The following is a 19,643-nucleotide window of genomic DNA, read 5'->3' on the forward strand; positions in this document are numbered from 1 at the left end:
GCCAAAGGAACAAAATATTTTTTATAGCGGTTGTAAAGCTTGGGGTACGAAAACGTTGACCAGAGTGGTTCAAATTCTGGATAAAACACATGAGAAGGGTCCAAAGTCATTTTCCTTGCCTGTTTGAAAATTATTTTGTTAAATATAGACTGAATATTGCGGTAGACCCCCAGACCAACCACTTTCATTGCTGTACACACCAAACGGTTCAAATGAGATCTAAGAGTAGCTGTCAAATTACCGAACCAGGCCGCTAAACCATACAGTGAGATGGACTCGATACACATGATAAATATCAACATGATCCTCTGAGACACTCCAAAAATACTCAGCCGCTGTAAAAAGTACATTTTTTTGTTGCACCCTTCGACACAGATTATCCACATGCATAAAGTTTATTACCTAAATATTTGTATGAAGCAACCTGTCTAATGGGCTCATTGTTTATCATGATAGGTAACATGTGAGCTTATATTCCCACAAACGCCTGTTTAGACGTCAATATGATCTCAAAACGGACCATCAAGTCAAGTCATCTTCATTTATACAGCGCTTTTAACAATTGAGGTTGTGTCAAAGCAGCTTTACAGTGATAACAGGAAAATAAACACCAGTTGAGTGTGTGACACTGTGTCGCAAGGCACGGACACACACTCGCTGAGAGTTTATTTGAATTTTTATGGAAAAGCCACTTGAGATGTAACATTTAATTGTCGAGGGGGTCCCAATAAGACATACAAACTACAATATAAAATACAGCACATTTAAAACAAACAAACAAACAAACAAACTTAAACAGACAATCAGTTCATATGGGAAGATGGGAATAAACAAACGCCTGTTTAGAAGTCAACATGATCTCAAAATGGACCATATGCTTAAGTCAAGTCACCTTCATTTATACAGCGCTTTTAACCATACAGATTTTTCAAAAGCAGCTTTACAGTGATAATAGGAGATTACAGTAACAGAGATTGTTTAGGCTTTACAGAAGCACTTGAATAAAGTTATTGTCCAGATAAAGTTAGTTTTGATTGATTCAGTTCCGTTGTAAAGATCATTAGTTATTAACTTATCGTCCGCTAAAACACGACACTGTTCTAACAGAAAACATATACATTTTAATGCGTTCTTAACTTAATATAACACTTGTTCCTGGTCTTTTAGTGCAGAATTTATTGGTTGATGTTATAAACATATTTTGCCTTAAAAAATTCATAATTTTTCATCAAAATGTACTACTTTTTCTAAAGACTTCAAATTCAAATGAATTCCTCATGGATAAAATCAAGTCCTTCATTATGTTTCTTGTTTAATATATCCAGTTTTACTCTAAAATAAATCATATTTGGAGGTAAATGCCATTTCATGTTCATATGTTGATATTGTTGCAAAGAATCATTTTATGTTATAAATGCAACATTTTTCCAAAGGCTTCTCGGTAACCCTAATACATAATGCATTATAAAGGTATTTATTATAATGAATATTGCATTATATCTTTTCTGCATTATATCATATAATGCATTTCAATGCAAATAAATAATTGTAACCAAAGTTAAAATCCATTATAATATTTGCAGATTCCTTGTTTCACCTAAAAATGGGTTGTTTGCCATGTGTTTTATGCATTATACTTTCTAAAGGTGCAAAAATGAATAGATAAGTATTATAATGCATTATGAGGTGCATCACAAGGCATAATTAATGCATTAAAAATACTTTTATAAAATAAAGGTTTTAAGTAAAGTGTCCCTAGTAAATTAATTCCTCATGGATAAAATCAAGTCCTAAATTTTATTTATTGTTGAATATATATAGTTTTACTATAAAATACATCTTATTCAAAGGTAAAATTGGTTGCAAAAGCCATTCATGTTTACTTGACACCTTCAACATGTTGAAATTGTAGCAGTTTTAGTTTCAAGATTTAGGCTGTACAATTAGCACCAGAAAACTTGTTTTGTGTCTTCATATGTGACTCAAAGATCGGCCAATTCAAGAAAATGATCTTATAATCTCAGAACACAACATTCATTGCATCTGGTTTCAAGTTGTTCAAGGACATTATGAACAGACCGATGAACAAAACATATCATTTATCTCAAACAGATGTGACGTGTTTTTCTACAGCTGGGTTCTGTTGGTCATTGCATGAAACCATCAAGCTGGAAACTTGGCAGCTTATCTTAAAGTTCAATGATACAGAAAGTGTAATTGGTTTCGGGAGTTTGGGATGTTATTATATTGATTATGATTGTTGATTGACAGGTCGTCTTGGCTGTTGTTTATGTGGTTTGTGTTTTAGGGTCTGCGGATGATGTTGGGTCTTGGCTTGGTCTCTATTCACAGAGGAAATATGACGGTGAACGGTTTATCTCTACAGCAGGGCGAACCGCTCTTCCAAAACGGTAAGAGGCGCTTTATACCTGATACTATATTATATTCTGTATTACAGCTGAAAAACTCATCCTTAACCAGTGGCATACTTTTTTTTTTTTTTAGCTATATTTCAATAACAATTTTTTTAAATTGTTTAAATAGAACTTAATTTTAGTTAAAACGTACATTTTTAGTAGTTAGAATGTTTTTAATTTTTAATAGTTACATTTTTTTAGGAGTATATTTACCCATACTTATATTTAGGATATTTATTTATTTATTAAACTTTTTTCGTTTATATTTAATGATATAAATCTGTTATAATGTGTTTTGGTCTCCTTACATAGGCTAATTTATCTTTTATGTTTTTTTTTTTTTGTCTTCTTAAGTGTAATATTTGTTTTTGTCCTGTTTATGCTGCTGTAACTTCTAAATTTCCCCTTGGAGATAAATAAAGTTTTTTATCTATCTTATCTATCTTAGTTAACGATGATTACAAGGGTGAATTCCTGTTTGCTGTTACATTTCATGTTATTGGCTAAGTATATATGCATATGTTCTGTGTATGAAGTATATTGAAGTGTGTTTCTGGTGACGTGTGTGTGTCATCAGGAGTCAGCGTTCATTGGCTGGGTGACTTTGTGTTTGTGGAGAGCGGATTGGGCGTCAGACTGAAGTTCGACATGGACAACACCGTCTACCTGACCGTTACCGCAGAACACCTCGCGGCCACTAGAGGGCTTTGCGGAGTTTACAACAACAACCCAGATGGTACGAACGTTTTGCTTGGTTTGGAAAGATTCCATGAATAAAGTTAACAAATTCTGGCATATTGTATCCTTTCTACTGCATTTTTAGTGTGTGTTTTCATGCATTCCTACACTGAAAAGAAACTATTTTCACACAGAAATTGTGTAACATTGAGTTGAACATAAAATTTTGGAGTTAAAAGGATTAAATATTGTTTCAATGTAAAAATTCTTTGTTCTATATACAATTTTGAAAAAAATATGTCATGCATTTGCAATGTTTTTCATGCATTGTGCAATGCAACATTTTTATTTTGTACAGATGACTTCACTACCAGCGGTGGAAGTGTGTCTCAGTACGCCGCCAGTTTCGGAAACTCATGGCGCGTACAAGATCAGCAAGGCCAGGTTGGACACGACGTCTTTAAGTATTTAGAAACAATTGATAGATCAAAAAAAGAGGGCAGTAAGGCTACTAAATAGAATAGCTATGTTTGCATAATCAAGTATTTAAAAAACGTCCTTATACCCTGTTTTGGATGTTATTCACAAAGTAATCTTCCACATAGAACTAGTGCACTTCATAGTATCCCAAAGCAGTGGTTTTCAGACTGGGCTGTTTGCTAGTCTGTGGGTCTGTGAAAATGTTTATTGTAAAAATAAATAAATAATAAAAACTAAGATAAAAATAAATACATTTTAATCCAATTAAATTAATAAAATAAATACATAGACTAAAATAATTAAACAAGCAAATAAAAAATTAGATTAGACTAATTAAAATTAGACTAACATAAATAATACAAACTAAGATTAAAATAAATAAATAAATAATTAATTAAAATAACATTAAAATAACAAAAATTAGATTAAAATTCATAAATTATTAAAATGTTTAAAATAAATCAAAATTAGATGAAAATAAATAAAACTAAGATTAAAATTATTTATTTATTTAAAATATATGTAGACCATATATTTATAAATATGAATATATAAATACACAAATTAATTAAAATTAGATTAACATAATTTAATAAATAAATGCAACTTATATTAAAATAAATGATATCAAAATAAATCAAATCAAATAAAAATAAATAAAAAACAAAAACATTACATTACATTAAAATAAACAAATAGATAATACAGTACAGTACTATATTGAGTAGAAAAGAAACTTAATAATGTAACTTAATAGACCTAAATATTTTCCAAATAGTATTTTACAGATTTTTTTCACAGAGTAAAGTGGGTTTTTGTACATGAAAAAACCAACAAACATGTGGCTACCCTTTAAACTTTAGGATGATCATATTTTGGGGCAACTAAAAGATTGAAACATCATTATATTCTTATCATTACAATAACAAGCTGTAATAATTACTGCCATATGGACATGTTTTGACACACTCATCTCTTCCTGATTGTAATTCATTTTTAATAACATTAAAACATGCATTTCTGTGAAGCTGCTTGAATTGTGAATTGTGAAATGTGCAACACAAACATCCTTGAATTGAGCTGAGTTGTGTTGTTGTGGTGTGTAACACAGGTGTGTAGTGATGCTGCTGAGTTGTGTTGTTGTGGTGTGTAACACAGGTGTGTAGTGATGCTGCTGAGTTGTGTTGTTGTGGTGTGTAACACAGGTGTGTAGTGATGCTGCTGAGTTGTGTTGGTGTGGTGTGTAACACAGGTGTGTAGTGATGCTGCTGAGTTGTGTTGTTGTGCTGTGTAACACAGGTGTGTAGTGATGCTGCTGAGTTGTGTTTTTGTGCTGTGTAACACAGGTGTGTAGTGATGCTGCTGAGTTGTGTTGTTGTGGTGTGTAACACAGGTGTGTAGTGATGCTGCTGAGTTGTGTTGTTGTGCTGTGTAACACAGGTGTGTAGTGATGCTGCTGAGTTGTGTTTTTGTGCTGTGTAACACAGGTGTGTAGTGATGCTGCTGAGTTGTGTTGTTGTGGTGTGTAACACAGGTGTGTAGTGATGCTGCTGAGTTGTGTTGTTGTGTTGTGTAACAGGTGTGTAGTGATGCTGCTGAGTTGTGATGTTGTGTTCTGTAACACAGGTGTGTAGTGATGCTGCTAAGTTGTGTTGTTGTGGTGTGTAACACAGGTGTGTAGTGATGCTGCTGAGTTGTGTTGTGTAAAACAGTCGTGTAGTGATGCTGCTGAGTTGTGTTGTTGTGCTGTGTAACACAGGCGTGTAGTGATGCTGCTGAGTTGTGATGTTGTACTGTGTAACACAGGTGTGTAGTGATGCTGCTAAGTTGTGTTGTTGTGGTGTGTAACACAGGTGTGTAGTGATGCTGCTGAGTTGTGTTGTTGTGCTGTGTAACACAGGCGTGTAGTGATGCTGCTGAGTTGTGTTGTTGTGGTGTGTAACACAGGTGTGTAGTGTTGCTGCTGAGTTGTGTTGTTGTGTTGTGTAACACAGGTGTGTAGTGATGCTGCTGAGTTGTGTTGTTGTGGTGTGTAACACAGGTGTGTAGTGATGCTGCTGAGTTGTGTTGTTGTGGTGTGTAACACAGGTGTGTAGTGATGCTGCTGAGTTGTGTTGTTGTGTTGTGTAACAGGTGTGTAGTGATGCTGCTGAGTTGTGATGTTGTGTTGTGTAACACAGGTGTGTAGTGATGCTGCTAAGTTGTTTTGTTGCGGTGTGTAACACAGGTGTGTAGTGATGCTACTGAGTTGTGTTGTTGTGTAATACAGGTGTGTAGTGATGCTGCTGAGTTGTGTTGTTGTGTTGTGTAACACAGGTGTGTGTAGTGATACTGCTGAGTTGTGTTGTTGTGTTGTATAACACAGGTGTGTAGTGATGCTGCTGAGTTGTGTTGTTGTGTTGTGTTACACAGGTGTGTAGTGATGCTGCTGAGTTGTGTTGTTGTGTTGTGTAACAGGTGTGTAGTGATGCTGCTGAGTTGTGATGTGTTGTGCAACACAGGTGTGTAGTGATGCTGCTTAGTTGTGTTGTTGTGGTGTGTAACACGGGTATGCAGTGATGCTTCTGAGTTGTGTTGTTGTGTAAAACAGGTGTGTAGTGATTCTGCTGAGTTGTGTTGTTGGGTTGTGTAACACAGGTGTGTGTAGTGATGCTGCTGGGTTGTGTTGTTGTGTTGTGTAACACAGGTGTGTAGTGATGCTGCTGAGTTGTGTTGTTGTGTTGTGTAACACAGGTGTGTGTAGTGATGCTGCTGAGTTGTGTTGTTGTGTTGTGCAACACAGGTGTGTAGTGATGCTGCTGAGTTGTGTTGTTGTGCTGTGTAACACAGGTGTGTAGGGATGCTGCTGAGTTGTGTTGTTGGGTTGTGTAACAGGTGTGTAGTGATGCTGCTGAGTTGTGTTGTTGTGTTGTGTAACACAGGTGTGTAGTGATGCTGCTGAGTTGTGTTGTTGTGTTGTGTAACACAGGTGTGTAGTGACGCTGCTGAGTTGTGTTGTTGTGGTGTGTAACACAGGTTTGTAGTGATGCTGCTGAGTTGTGTTGTTGTGATGTGTAACACAGGTGTGTAGTGATGCTGCTGAGTTGTGTTGTGTAACAAGTGTGTAGTGATGCTGCTGAGTTGTGTTGTGAAACAGGTGTGTAGTGATGCTGCTGAGTTGTGTTGTTGTGTTGTGTAACACAGGTGTGTAGTGATGTTGCTGAGTTGTGTTGTTGTGGTGTGTAACAGGTGTGTAGTGATGCTGCTGAGTTGTGATGTTGTGTAACACAGGTGTGTATTGATGCTGCTGAGTTGTGTTGTTGTGTTTTGTAACACAGGTGTATGTAGAGATGCTGCTGAGTTGTGTTGTTGTGTAACACAGGTGTGTAGTGATGCTGATGAGTTGTGTTGTTGTGTTGTGTAACACAGGTGTATGTAGTGATGCTGCTGAGATGAGTTGTGTAACAGGTGTGTAGTGATGCTGCTGAGTTGTGTTGTTGTGTTTTGTAACACAGGTGTATGTAGAGATGCTGCTGAGTTGTGTTGTTGTGTAACACAGGTGTGTAGTGATGCTGATGAGTTGTGTTGTTGTGTTATGTAACACAGGTGTATGTAGTGATGCTGCTGAGTTGTGTTGTTGTGTTGTGTAAAACAGGTGTGTAGTGATGCTGCTGAGTTGTGTTGTTGTGTTGTGTAACACAGGTGTGTAGTGATGCTGCTGAGTTGTGTTGTTGTACTGTGTAACACAGGTGTGTAGTGATGCTGCTGAGTTGTGTTGTTGTGTTGTATAACACAGGTGTGTAGAGATGCTGCTGAGTTGTGTTGTTGTGTTGTTTAACACAGTCGTGTAGTGATGCTGCTGAGTTGTGTTGTTGTGTTGTGTAACACAGGTGTGTAGTGATGCTGCTGAGATGTGTTGTTGTTTTGTGTAAAACAGGTGCGTAGTGATGCTGCTGAGATATGTTGTTGTGTTGTGTAAAACAGGTGTGTAGTCATGCTGCTGAGTTGTGTTGTTGTGTTGTGTAAAACAGGTTTGTAGTGATGCTGCTGAGTTGTGTTGTTGTGTTGTGTAACACAGGTGTGTAGTGATGCTGCTGAGTTGTGTTGTTGTGTTGTGTAACACAGGTGTGTAGTGATGCTGCTGAGTTGTGTTGTTGTGTTGTGTAACACAGGTGTGTAGTGATGCTGCTGAGTTGTGTTGTTGTGTTGTTTAACACAGTCGTGTAGTGATGCTGCTGAGTTGTGTTGTTGTGGTGTGTAACACAGGTGTGTATTGATGCTGCTGAGTTGTGCTGTTGTGTTGTGTAACACAGGTGTGTGTAGTGATGCTGCTGAGTTGTGTTGTTGTGTTGTGTAACACAGGTGTGTAGTGATGCTGCTGAGTTGTGTTGTTGTGTTGTGTAACACAGGTGTATGTAGAGATGCTGCTGAGTTGTGTTGTTGTGTAACACAGGTGTGTAGTGATGCTGATGAGTTGTGTTGTTGTGTTATGTAACACAGGTGTATGTAGTGATGCTGCTGAGTTGTGTTGTTGTGTTGTGTAAAACAGGTGTGTAGTGATGCTGCTGAGTTGTGTTGTTGTGTTGTGTAACACAGGTGTGTAGTGATGCTGCTGAGTTGTGTTGTTGTACTGTGTAACACAGGTGTGTAGTGATGCTGCTGAGTTGTGTTGTTGTGTTGTATAACACAGGTGTGTAGAGATGCTGCTGAGTTGTGTTGTTGTGTTGTTTAACACAGTCGTGTAGTGATGCTGCTGAGTTGTGTTGTTGTGTTGTGTAACACAGGTGTGTAGTGATGCTGCTGAGATGTGTTGTTGTTTTGTGTAAAACAGGTGCGTAGTGATGCTGCTGAGATATGTTGTTGTGTTGTGTAAAACAGGTGTGTAGTCATGCTGCTGAGTTGTGTTGTTGTGTTGTGTAAAACAGGTTTGTAGTGATGCTGCTGAGTTGTGTTGTTGTGTTGTGTAACACAGGTGTGTAGTGATGCTGCTGAGTTGTGTTGTTGTGTTGTGTAACACAGGTGTGTAGTGATGCTGCTGAGTTGTGTTGTTGTGTTGTGTAACACAGGTGTGTAGTGATGCTGCTGAGTTGTGTTGTTGTGTTGTTTAACACAGTCGTGTAGTGATGCTGCTGAGTTGTGTTGTTGTGGTGTGTAACACAGGTGTGTAGTGATGCTGCTGAGTTGTGCTGTTGTGTTGTGTAACACAGGTGTGTGTAGTGATGCTGCTGAGTTGTGTTGTTGTGTTGTGTAACACAGGTGTGTAGTGATGCTGCTGAGTTGTGTTGTTGTGTTGTGTAACACAGGTGTGTAGCGATGCTGCTGAGTTGTGTTGTTGTGTTGTGTAACACAGGTGTGTAGCGATGCTGCTGAGTTGTGTTGTTGTGTTGTGTAACACAGGTGTGTAGTGATGCTGCTGAGTTGTGTTGTTGTGTTGTGTAACACAGGTGTGTAGTGATGCTGCTGAGTTGTGTTGTTGTGTTGTGTTGTGTAACACAGGTGTGTAGCGATGCTGCTGAGATGTGTTGTTGTGTTGTGTAACACAGGTGTGTTTAGTGATGCTGCTGAGTTGTGTTGTTGTGTTGTGTTGTGTAACACATGTGTGTAGCGATGCTGCTGAGTTGTGTTGTTGTGTTGTGTAACACAGGTGTGTTTAGTGATGCTGCTGAGTTGTGTTGTTGTGTTGTGTAACACAGGTGTGTAGCGATGCTGCTGAGTTGTGTTGTTGTGTTGTGTAACAAAGGTGTGTAGTGATGCTGCTGAGTTGTGTTGTTGTGTTGTGTAACACAGGTGTGTAGTGATGCTGCTGAGTTGTGTTGTTGTGTTGTGTAACACAGGTGTGTAGTGATGCTGCTGAGTTGTGTTGTTGTGTTGTGTAACACAGGTGTGTAGTGATGCTGCTGAGTTGTGTTGTTGTGTTGTGTTGTGTAACACAGGTGTGTAGCGATGCTGCTGAGATGTGTTGTTGTGTTGTGTAACACAGGTGTGTTTAGTGATGCTGCTGAGTTGTGTTGTTGTGTTGTGTAACACAGGTGTGTTTAGTGATGCTGCTGAGTTGTGTTGTTGTGTTGTGTAACACAGGTGTGTAGCGATGCTGCTGAGTTGTGTTGTTGTGTTGTGTAACACAGGTGTGTAGCGATGCTGCTGAGATGTGTTGTTGTGTTGTGTAACACAGGTGTGTTTAGTGATGCTGCTGAGTTGTGTTGTTGTGTTGTGTAACACAGGTGTGTTTAGTGATGCTGCTGAGTTGTGTTGTTGTGTTGTGTAACACAGGTGTGTAGCGATGCTGCTGAGTTGTGTTGTTGTGTTGTGTAACACAGGTGTGTAGCGATGCTGCTGAGTTGTGTTGTTGTGTTGTGTAACACAGGTGTGTAGTGATGCTGCTGAGTTGTGTTGTTGTGTTGTGTAACAGGTGTGTAGCGATGCTGCTGAGTTGTGTTGTTGTGTTGTGTAACACAGGTGTGTAGTGATGCTGCTGAGTTGTGTTGTTGTGTTGTGTAACAGGTGTGTAGCGATGCTGCTGAGTTGTGTTGTTGTGTTGTGTAACACAGGTGTGTAGCGATGCTGCTGAGTTGGGCCACAGCTGTGATCTCTCGAGTGACGTTTCTCTACGCCGCGACGCAGAAACATCATGTCATCGTCTGAAAGAAAACCCCTTCTCACACTGCCATCACCAGGTCAGATTATAATAATAATATAATAATAATATGTTACATTTTTAAAGCGCTTTTCTGGGTACTCAAAGCACTCTACATAGGGGAAATCTAAAGATTACAGGAAACTTACACTAGATCGATTAACACGCTTCCTGATCCGTGTTGGGAAAAGTAATGCATGACAATATTGTGTTACTACCTTAAGCCTGTTTTATGCTTCTGCGTGAAATCGACGGCGTACCCCCGCAGACCCCTCTGCGTCGCCGTGAACCCCTCCGCCGTAGCTCGACGTGCACCTCCAAAAAATTGTAACTACGCGCCGAGGCGATGCAGACCACAAGGGCTGTGATTGGTCAGATGCACGCGATGCAACTCAACCTGACGAAGAACCATAAAACGGCCACGACGCCGTAGGAGTGACGGCGCAGCTACGCCGTGGAGTTGACGCAGAAGCATAATGAGGCCTTTAAAAGTAACAAAGTGCATTACTTAGTTACCTTTTTATAAAAGTAATCTGTTACGTTATGATTTATTACTTTTTCGTCTCTTTTTTTCATCTCTGCTGGGCTTATTGTTGTTTTTTATAACAAAAAAGTTATATTTTTGGGCAAATGTAAAGACCTTTTCACACTAAAAGTGTAATAATAATCCTCAGGCTGAAGGAAATGCAGATTCACTGCTGTACAGTAGAGGGCGCCGCTCAAACAAACCTTCAGCTGCTGTTATTCTGGATAACGCAAGAATAGGATCCGTATACACTTAATTTACCAATAAAAACAAAAACATCTATAGTCATATTTTGCTTATGGTTAACTGATTCATCGAAGGTCAGAAGCAAGTACGTTGGTCAATAAAGTGAGATTAGATGCATAAAAATTTATGTTTTTCTAACATATTTAGGTATTGGAGGTTTGCATAGTATTTTGAATCTGCATTTCATTAATTTTGAGGAATATTTAATCTTTTTTTGTGCAAGTGAGTCCAGAGTGAGACTCATTTACAAATGAGTAAATGCTCAGATTTAGTCTAGAACTACAATAACCATCCTTATTTAAATAAGTAACTCAGATATTTTCTTGTAAATTTTAAAATGCGTTACTTTACTAGTTACTTGCAAAAAGTAATCTGATTACAGTTTGTAACTCAAGTTACTTGTAATGAGTGACTCTCAACACTGTTCCTGACTAACGTCTGGCCCTTCGCTCAGGTGGATCCCGGCCCGTATATCGACACGTGTCTGTATCTGTTCTGCAGTCTGGATGTGAACGAGAGAGAGACGGCGGTGTGCGATACGCTAGCCAGCTACGTGCGCGAGTGTGCGACGCAACACGTCATCATCCGCTGGAGGGCCGCCGGCTTCTGTGGTAATAATTATAATATTTACTTCCTCCTAAACTGACTTCTGTTGCCGCTAATAAAATTGTCATAATATAGTTTAAAATATAAAAACAAAAGCTAATCATTAAAATAGTAAATAAAAAAAATATTTTATATATATGGATTTTACTAAATATAAAAAAGGTAGATTTCTTAAAGTTGAACCAAGTTTTGTGGCATCAAAAAATTACTTTGAAATCATTAAAGCTGCCGAAAAAATTGTTTAAAGTTTAAATGTAATTTTTTTTATTTTTTTTTATGTATTTCAAATACATGTATTATAGATACATGGATAAAAATAGTTAAGAATTTTAAAAATAGATAAAAATAGGTGAACAAGAGAAATAAGGCAATATCTCTCTCGACTAAATAAAAATGAAATGAGCTTAAAATAAATAAATGATTAAAATAAATACATTAAATTACATTAAAAGAAATAAAAAACATTAAATTACATTAAAATAAAATTAGATTAAATTCATTAATAATTAAAAAGTTTAAAATGAATATATTTAAATTAAATTAACATAACTTATTAATTTATTTGAAATAAATACATAGATTAAAATAAATAAATAAATAATACAAATCACATAAAAATAAATTAGATTAAAATAAATAAATGATTAAAATAAATCAATACAAATATATATATATATATATATATATATATATATATATATATATATGAATATTTCTCTCTTTCTAAGCATGCTACATGTATTGTGTTTATTTACAATTTGCAAAGGTAAAAGCACAATAAAATCTTCTGTGTTTGCGTCGGCAGAGCGTGTTTGTCCGCGCGGTCAGGTGTTCTCGGACTGCGTGTCGTCCTGTCCCGCGAGCTGCTCGTCTCCCGGTCCTCCGGCGTCGGCTCAGTGTCGGGACGAGTGTGTGGGGGGGTGTGAGTGTCCCCCGGATCTGGTCCTGCACGCGGGTCAGTGTGTGCGACGGGTCGACTGTCCCTGCTTCCACCGGCGCCGCACATACAGCGCAGGAGACGCCATCAGACAGAGGTGCAACACATGGTGGGTCCAACGGCACCACACACTGTGTAGCCTAATATTATAAACACGTGATATGCATGTGCATGTGTCACCGTTTTCACAGATTCAAGTTTTTGAAGTTTACACAGAGATGATAGCGTTCTCAAAACAAATTCAGAAATAGAAACGACTTGTGGAGGTTGACGAAACGACTGATACCAGTTCGCATGGATCCGCAGAAACGACAAAAAATGTTTTATTATGCTGCCGGACAAGTAATTTGGAGTGATTAAAATAATTAAAAGACTATGCGTCTGCGTACATACATATACAGTCACACACAAACTACTTTTTTACTAGTGTGTGCAGGACACTATAATTCATTTATGTAAGTGAGAGCAAAATAAAGTAAACTGTGACATATTATACCCAAAAATTTCTTCATACAGTGACTACCAGTAAAATGTATAAAAATGTTTTGCTGAAGTGTTTTTTCTTTAATAACTAATGCACCTTTTTACACCACAGACTGAACAACATGAAGCATTGCTTGGTAACTGGTTGAGCTAAACTGGTATTATCTAATTGCGTAGTTAAATTTAACAGCTGACAGATATTCAACATAATTCATGTGTGAGAGTCTAACAGAAGGACGGACAAAACCAGTGAAATATCAACTGAGTTCATAACTCTGAGTTCTTGTCATATCATTTTCTAAACTACAGTGAATAAACTGTGATAATGTGAGAAATGTTGATTTCGGAAGAAATTTTTGTTTGACTGTATTTCACATAATATTCATGTGCACACAGTCACGTTTTCACAGATTCACGTTGTTTCACGTAAATTCACGTAAACATGAAGTTTACACAGAGATGATAACGTTTTCAAATATTTGTCAAAACTTGCACCTTGTTGGAACCTGTTTCTGAGTTTGCATTCTCGAGCCTCCAAACACTGGTGTGTGCAAATGAGCAGCTAGAACACATTAAAAGTGTTTTGTTTTCTGTGAGAACGGTGTCGTGTTAGCGGCCGCTAAGTTAATAACTAATGATCTTTGCAATGGAAGTGAATCAATCAAAACTAACTTTAGCTGGACAATAACTTTAGCTGCTGTAAAGCCAAAACAATCTCTGATACTTTAATTTCCTATTATCACTGTAAAGCTGCTTTGAAACAATCTATATTGTTAAAACGCTATTTAATTGAAGGTGACTTGACTTGAAGGTTCCAGTTTCGTTCTCACCATAGACTGTAAAAAAATATGTACGTAGTGTACATGACGTCACTCGTAGTGTTTCAGAAGAGCGTTTTGAAGCCCAAAGTGGGCGGAGCCGGCCGTTGCCATCTTGGAAGTGTGTCACTCCCGGATAAAAGAAAATGTGTAGAGGCGCATTAGCTGAGGTGACGTGACGCTAACGCTAGCAGACAAATGGCTAGCAGTGACATCAGCGGCAATCAAGGGTGTAATCCATCAGCCGGAAACTAAAGCTTCCCGGGAGCCGCCATTGTAGCAGAACTTCACCTGCTGTTAGCATTCCTCTGACTCCCGTTCATTTTGGCGTCACTTTGACAGCGAATAACTTTACATCTGAGGTGTCCAAAGACTTCATTTGTCCATTATTTATTTCTAAAGAAACACGACAATATATAAAAGGCTCCATTACTTTGTATCTTACGTTATGGCCCCGTAGAAGCCGTTTTTGTAAAAATAGGCAAACGATTGCGTCACAACCACGCGACTATCTGTCGCACAGTAAAGAAATTGCCATATAGACAGGGGGAGAAGCTCGCAGGCAATCTTTAATTGTCTATGAGGCAATCAGGGGGACATAGAGGCATAAAGTCAAGGGAGAAGCCCATAGACAGAGAGTCCATAAAAGCAACGGGACAAAATATTTCAACAACGTGTTTGAGGAATTAGGTGATTCAGATTTGTCTTGGCACAGCTACTAGAAGATTTAAAACTGTCAGACTGTTGTCAAGCTCAGTTTGAGCCTGCACAGTCGCTCAGACATCAGGAAGGAAGTGCAATAATCGGCTTCAGTCTTCTCCGTTGAAATCAATGGGGTCGCTGTGTCCATTTCTTTTACTGTTTATGGCGGCAATCCACCTGTCACTCAAGTTGCGACACCCTTAATTATGCAGAACTTTAAGGCTTAATATAATTTAAATGGATGAGTCATAAAAAAATCACCCCTTCACAGTTTTCATGAAGGCCAAAATTAGCTATACAGACCAAAACCACTTTTTGCACCAGACTGTAAACATGTTTTTTTCTGCTGTAAAGTTGGGAATTTTAACATGGAGGTCTATGGGATTAAGACTCTTCTGCAGCCAGTCTCTAGTGGCCAGTCGAGGAACTGCAGTTTAAGTCACTTCAGTGTTGGATTCAAGAGAGAGCCCGAAAGGTTGCCGCTTGGTCCTCACTGGTGTGTGTGTGTGTTGTAGTGTGTGTGGAGCTGGTCAGTGGGAGTGTTCTGGAGAGAGATGTGAAGCTCAGTGCACTGTGATCGGAGCGATGCACGTCACAACATTCGACCAGAAGAGATTCAGCCTTCAGAGCGGAGACTGCCAGTTCACAGCCGTCGAGGTCAGTCACTGAGGAACACACGAGTGTGTGTGTGTGTGTGTGTGTGTGTGTGTGTGTGTGTGTGTGTGTGTGTGTGTGTGTGTGTGTGTGTGTGTGTAAGGATTTGAGATCATCTGTGTGTGTGCAGGATTTCGTGGACCAGAAGCTGGGCGTGGACATCAGTGCAGGACAGTGTTCAGGAGGAGCTGGGTGTCTGAGAGAGCTGAGGGTCACTGCGCTAAAGACTACACTCACACTCACCGACTCAGGTCATACATCTCTCTATTCATCTGTCCATCCGTCTCTGCTCTCTTCATCCATCCATCCTGCTGTCTTTCCATCCATCCATCCTGCTATCTTTCCATCCATCCATCCATCCATCCATCCATCCATCCCGCTGTCTTTCCATCCATCCATCCATCCCGCTGTCTCTCCATCCATCCATCCATCCATCCATCCATCCATCCATCCATCCTACTGTCTTTCCATCCATCCATCCATCCATCCATCCATCCCACTGTCTTTCCATCCATCCATCCATCTCTCTTTATCCATCCGTCCATCCCGCTGTCTTTCCATCCATCCATCCCGCTGTCTTTCCATCCATCTATCCATCCATCCATCCCACTGTCTCTCCATCCATCCATCCATCTCTCTTTATCCATCCGTCCATCCATCCATCCATCCATCCATCCTGCTGTCTCTCCATCCATCCATCCATCTCTCTTTATCCATCCATCCATCCATCTCTTTTCTCTTCATCCATCCATCCATCCATCCAGCCCTCCATCCATCCATCTATCCATCCATCCTTCTTTCTCTCCATCCATCCATCCATCCATCCTGCTGTCTCTCCACCCATCCATCCATCATCCATCCATCCATCCATCCATCCATCCACCCATCCATCCTACTGTCTCTCATCCATCCATCCATCCTGCTGTCTCTCTATCCATCCATCCATCCATCCATCCTGCTGTCTCTCCATCCATCCATCCATCCATCCATGCATCCATCCTACTGTCTCTCAATCAATCCATCTGTCTCTTTTCTCTTCATCCATCCATCCATCCATCCATCCTGATGTCTCTCCATCCATCCATCCATACATCCATCCTGCTGTCTCTCTATCCATCCATCCATCCATCCTGCTGTCTCTCCATCCATCCATCTGACTCTTTTCTCTTCATCCATCCATCCATCCATTCATCCATCCGTCGACCCATCCATTCTTGATCCATCCATAGTAAGTTTAATTTGATTTAATTAATAATTTTGATTTATTATTTTGTCTAGATGATTTTTGTCTATTTATTTTATCTAGTCCATTCATTCATTCATTCATTCATTCATTTTATCTCTTCTAGATCTTTTATTTTTATTCAAATGCTTATGTATTTCATTTCACTCTAGTTACTTTTATCTTCCACAAAGCTTTACAATACAATATAAAACAGATATTGCCACAAGAACATAAAACAGCATACCAAAACTCGATAAGAAGACTGTAGATCTGTAACCTTAGGTTCAGTGCTGGTGAACGGCCAGCGAGAGCTTCTGCCGGTGATCACAGGAGATCTGATGGTCCGAAAGGCTTCCTCTAGTGTTCTGCTGGTCCAGGCGTTCGGGGCTCGACTGATGTGGCATCTGGACGGGCCTCTTCTCCTCATCACCCTACAGCCGGGGTTTGCTCATAAGGTACCACAACAGCACACAAAACTCTTTACTTATTTAAAGATTCTATTAATAGAATATGGATTCTAAAGGCCCGTTCATACCAAGGAGGATAACGATAAAGATATAGTTCTAAAAATCGTTCTCAATATTAAAGGGGTGGTTGATTGTGACTTCACTTTTTCTAACTTTAGTTAGTGTGTAATGTTGCTGGTTGAGCATAAACAACATCTGCAAAGTTACGACGCTCAAAACTCAAAGCAAAGGGAGATATTTTATTTTACAGAAATCACTTTTTAAGGACTACAACAAACGACTGATAGGGACTACACAAGCTTCCTCCCGGGTTAGTGACATCACAAACCCTAAAATTTACATAAACCCTGTCTGGCAAAAAAGAGCTCTATATGTCTCTGCTAAGAACGAGCTGTTGAAGCTCCGCCCTCTGTGCCGGGAGTAGTAGCTCATTTGCATTTAAAGACCCCACACACAAAACGACGCATTTTTGCTCACCCTCAAAAAAATTGAAATTTTAACATGCTATAAAAAATTATCTCCACTAACCGAGGAAGAAGTATCTAAACTTCTCCTCTCCAGTCATCCTACCACCTGCCCTCTAGACCCCATCCCCTCCCACCTTCTACAAGCCATCTCTCCCACACTTCTACCAACACTCACACACGTCATCAACTCATCCCTCCATACTGGCATTTTTCCTACAGCATTTAAGCAGGCTCGGGTTACTCCACTGCTTAAAAAAACAACATTAAACACATCACTTTTAGAGAATTACAGACCTGTCTCTCTCCTACCATTCATTGCGAAAACACTTGAACGAGTTGCTTTCAACCAAGTATCATCTTTCCTGTCTCTGAACAACCAGCTCGATGTCAACCAATCTGGCTTCAAGAAAGGGCATTCAACCGAGACCGCATTACTGTCGGTCACAGAAGCCCTGCGAGTTCAGTGCTTGGACCCCTCCTCTTCTCCATTTACACCACATCATTGGGACCCATCATACAGGCACATGGTTTCTCTTACCATTCCTATGCTGATGACACCCAGCTCTACCTCTCATTTCAACCAGATGATCCCACAGTAGCTGCACGAATCTCAAGCTGTCTGGCGGACATCTCGGCATGGATGAAGGAACATCACCTGCAGCTCAACCTGACAAAGACTGAGCTTCTCGTTCTCCCTGCCAATCCGTCTCTACAGCACGACTTCACTATCAAGCTAGATTCCTCCTCATCAAGGTCGGTCAGAAATCTCGGAGAAATATTTGATGACCGGCTGTCCTTTACAGACCACATTACAAAGACAGCTCGATCATCCAGGTTTGCAATGCACAACATCAGGAAGATCAGGCCTTTCCTAACTGAGCATGCAACACAACTTCATGCCCAGGCCCTGGTTATTTCTAAGCTTGATTACTGCAATGCTCTTCTAGCTGGACTTCCAGCATGTGCAACTAAACCCTTACAAATGATCCAGAATGCTGCTGCTCGTCTTGTCTACAACGAGCCCAAAAGGGCCCACGTCACTCCTCTGTTCATCTCCCTGCGTGGGCTACCACTCGCTGCTCGCATCAAGTTCAAGGCGCTGACACTTGCTTACAGATTGACCACTTGTCAGGTCCCTCCTACTTTCACTCGCTCCTACGGGTCTAAATCCCTACCAGAAGCCTACGATTGGTCAATGAGAGACGGCTCGTGGTACCATCACAGCGAGGCTCAAAATCACTCTCCAGAACATTCTCATTCACGGTTCCATGCTGGTGGAATGATCTACCCACCCTCATCCGGAATGCAGAATCCCTGACAGCATTCAAAAGCAACTGAAAACTCATCTCTTCCGTGAGCACTTAACCTAAAAAAATAAAAAATAAATAAAAATCTTGAAATCTTCGCTTGTCTGGTTTATGCTACTCTGAGCAATGTTTGAACTTTGTATTCTGAGCACTTCTTGTGTTGTTTTTGCCTCTCCACGATGACTTGCTTGGTTTAATCCTCAAATGTAAGTACCACCCCTTTAAAAAATAACAGAGTTCACACCATAGCTATAACGATAACAATATTGAGAAACGATATCTTTGAGATCACTTTTGGAACAAATTTTTTTCCAGCTGTTGAATGATAAAACACTGACAGCCAACCAGAATCCCTTCTAATTAAAGGGCTCACGCATTTAAAATGTCAAACGACATTGTGGAGAAGTTAATCGCAGAGGTACAGAAAAATCCACCAGTGTTTGACAAGTCAAGCCCCTTTTCAACAAACTAGATATGGAAAACAATCGTTCATACCATCAGAATAAATGATGAGAAGTTTTACCACAGGTTTCCAGCGCTCATTTTGGCAATGTCTTGCTTCCTTTGTAGTTGTGGTGAAAAAGACTAGGTGTTGTTTTAATTCCACTATATTGACTTTGTCAGCTAAATTCCCTGTTAGATAATTGGATCGATTACACTAACTTCACTCAAAACAAAGCAGGCTGAGGACATCGCCTGGTTAAAGCCGTGTAAATGCAACAAGAACAGCAAAAACAAGATGTTCAATGACGTTGTACACACTTTGAAACCGCATATAAACTGAAACCCAAAATAAACAAACCGTTATCATTCGTTGGTAAGGTAGCAAATATAATTATCATTAAAGTTATAGTTATAGTTATCATTCTTGGTGTGGACACAAATATATTTATCATTAAAGTTATCGTTTTAGTTATCATTCTTGGTGTGGACACAAAAATACTGCCCTACAAAGGCAAAGTGCAGTAACTACGCAAACAAAGAAACAGAGAAAAAGGCCTTGAATGTTTTTATACC

At 39.4% G+C, this 19,643-nt stretch overlaps 1 protein-coding gene across 1 annotated transcript in view; it reads left to right on the forward strand.

The window, feature by feature from the left end:
* sspo (SCO-spondin) overlaps nt 1-19,643 on the forward strand; it is a 130,744-nt gene that overhangs the window by 7,355 nt on the left and 103,746 nt on the right. Inside the window, exons 6-14 of the mRNA XM_077218704.1 lie at nt 2,309-2,411; nt 2,995-3,153; nt 3,454-3,539; nt 10,103-10,228; nt 11,415-11,571; nt 12,372-12,612; nt 15,022-15,163; nt 15,291-15,411; nt 16,668-16,840. Of these exons, the coding sequence (XP_077074819.1) occupies nt 2,309-2,411; nt 2,995-3,153; nt 3,454-3,539; nt 10,103-10,228; nt 11,415-11,571; nt 12,372-12,612; nt 15,022-15,163; nt 15,291-15,411; nt 16,668-16,840 (1,308 nt within the window). The remainder of the gene's footprint in view (nt 1-2,308; nt 2,412-2,994; nt 3,154-3,453; nt 3,540-10,102; nt 10,229-11,414; nt 11,572-12,371; nt 12,613-15,021; nt 15,164-15,290; nt 15,412-16,667; nt 16,841-19,643) is intronic.

Source organism: Siphateles boraxobius, unplaced genomic scaffold (assembly GCF_051911475.1).
Source record: "Siphateles boraxobius isolate OS27281-9 unplaced genomic scaffold, OSU_SipBor_1 12, whole genome shotgun sequence".
Taxonomy (NCBI): domain Eukaryota; kingdom Metazoa; phylum Chordata; class Actinopteri; order Cypriniformes; family Leuciscidae; genus Siphateles; species Siphateles boraxobius.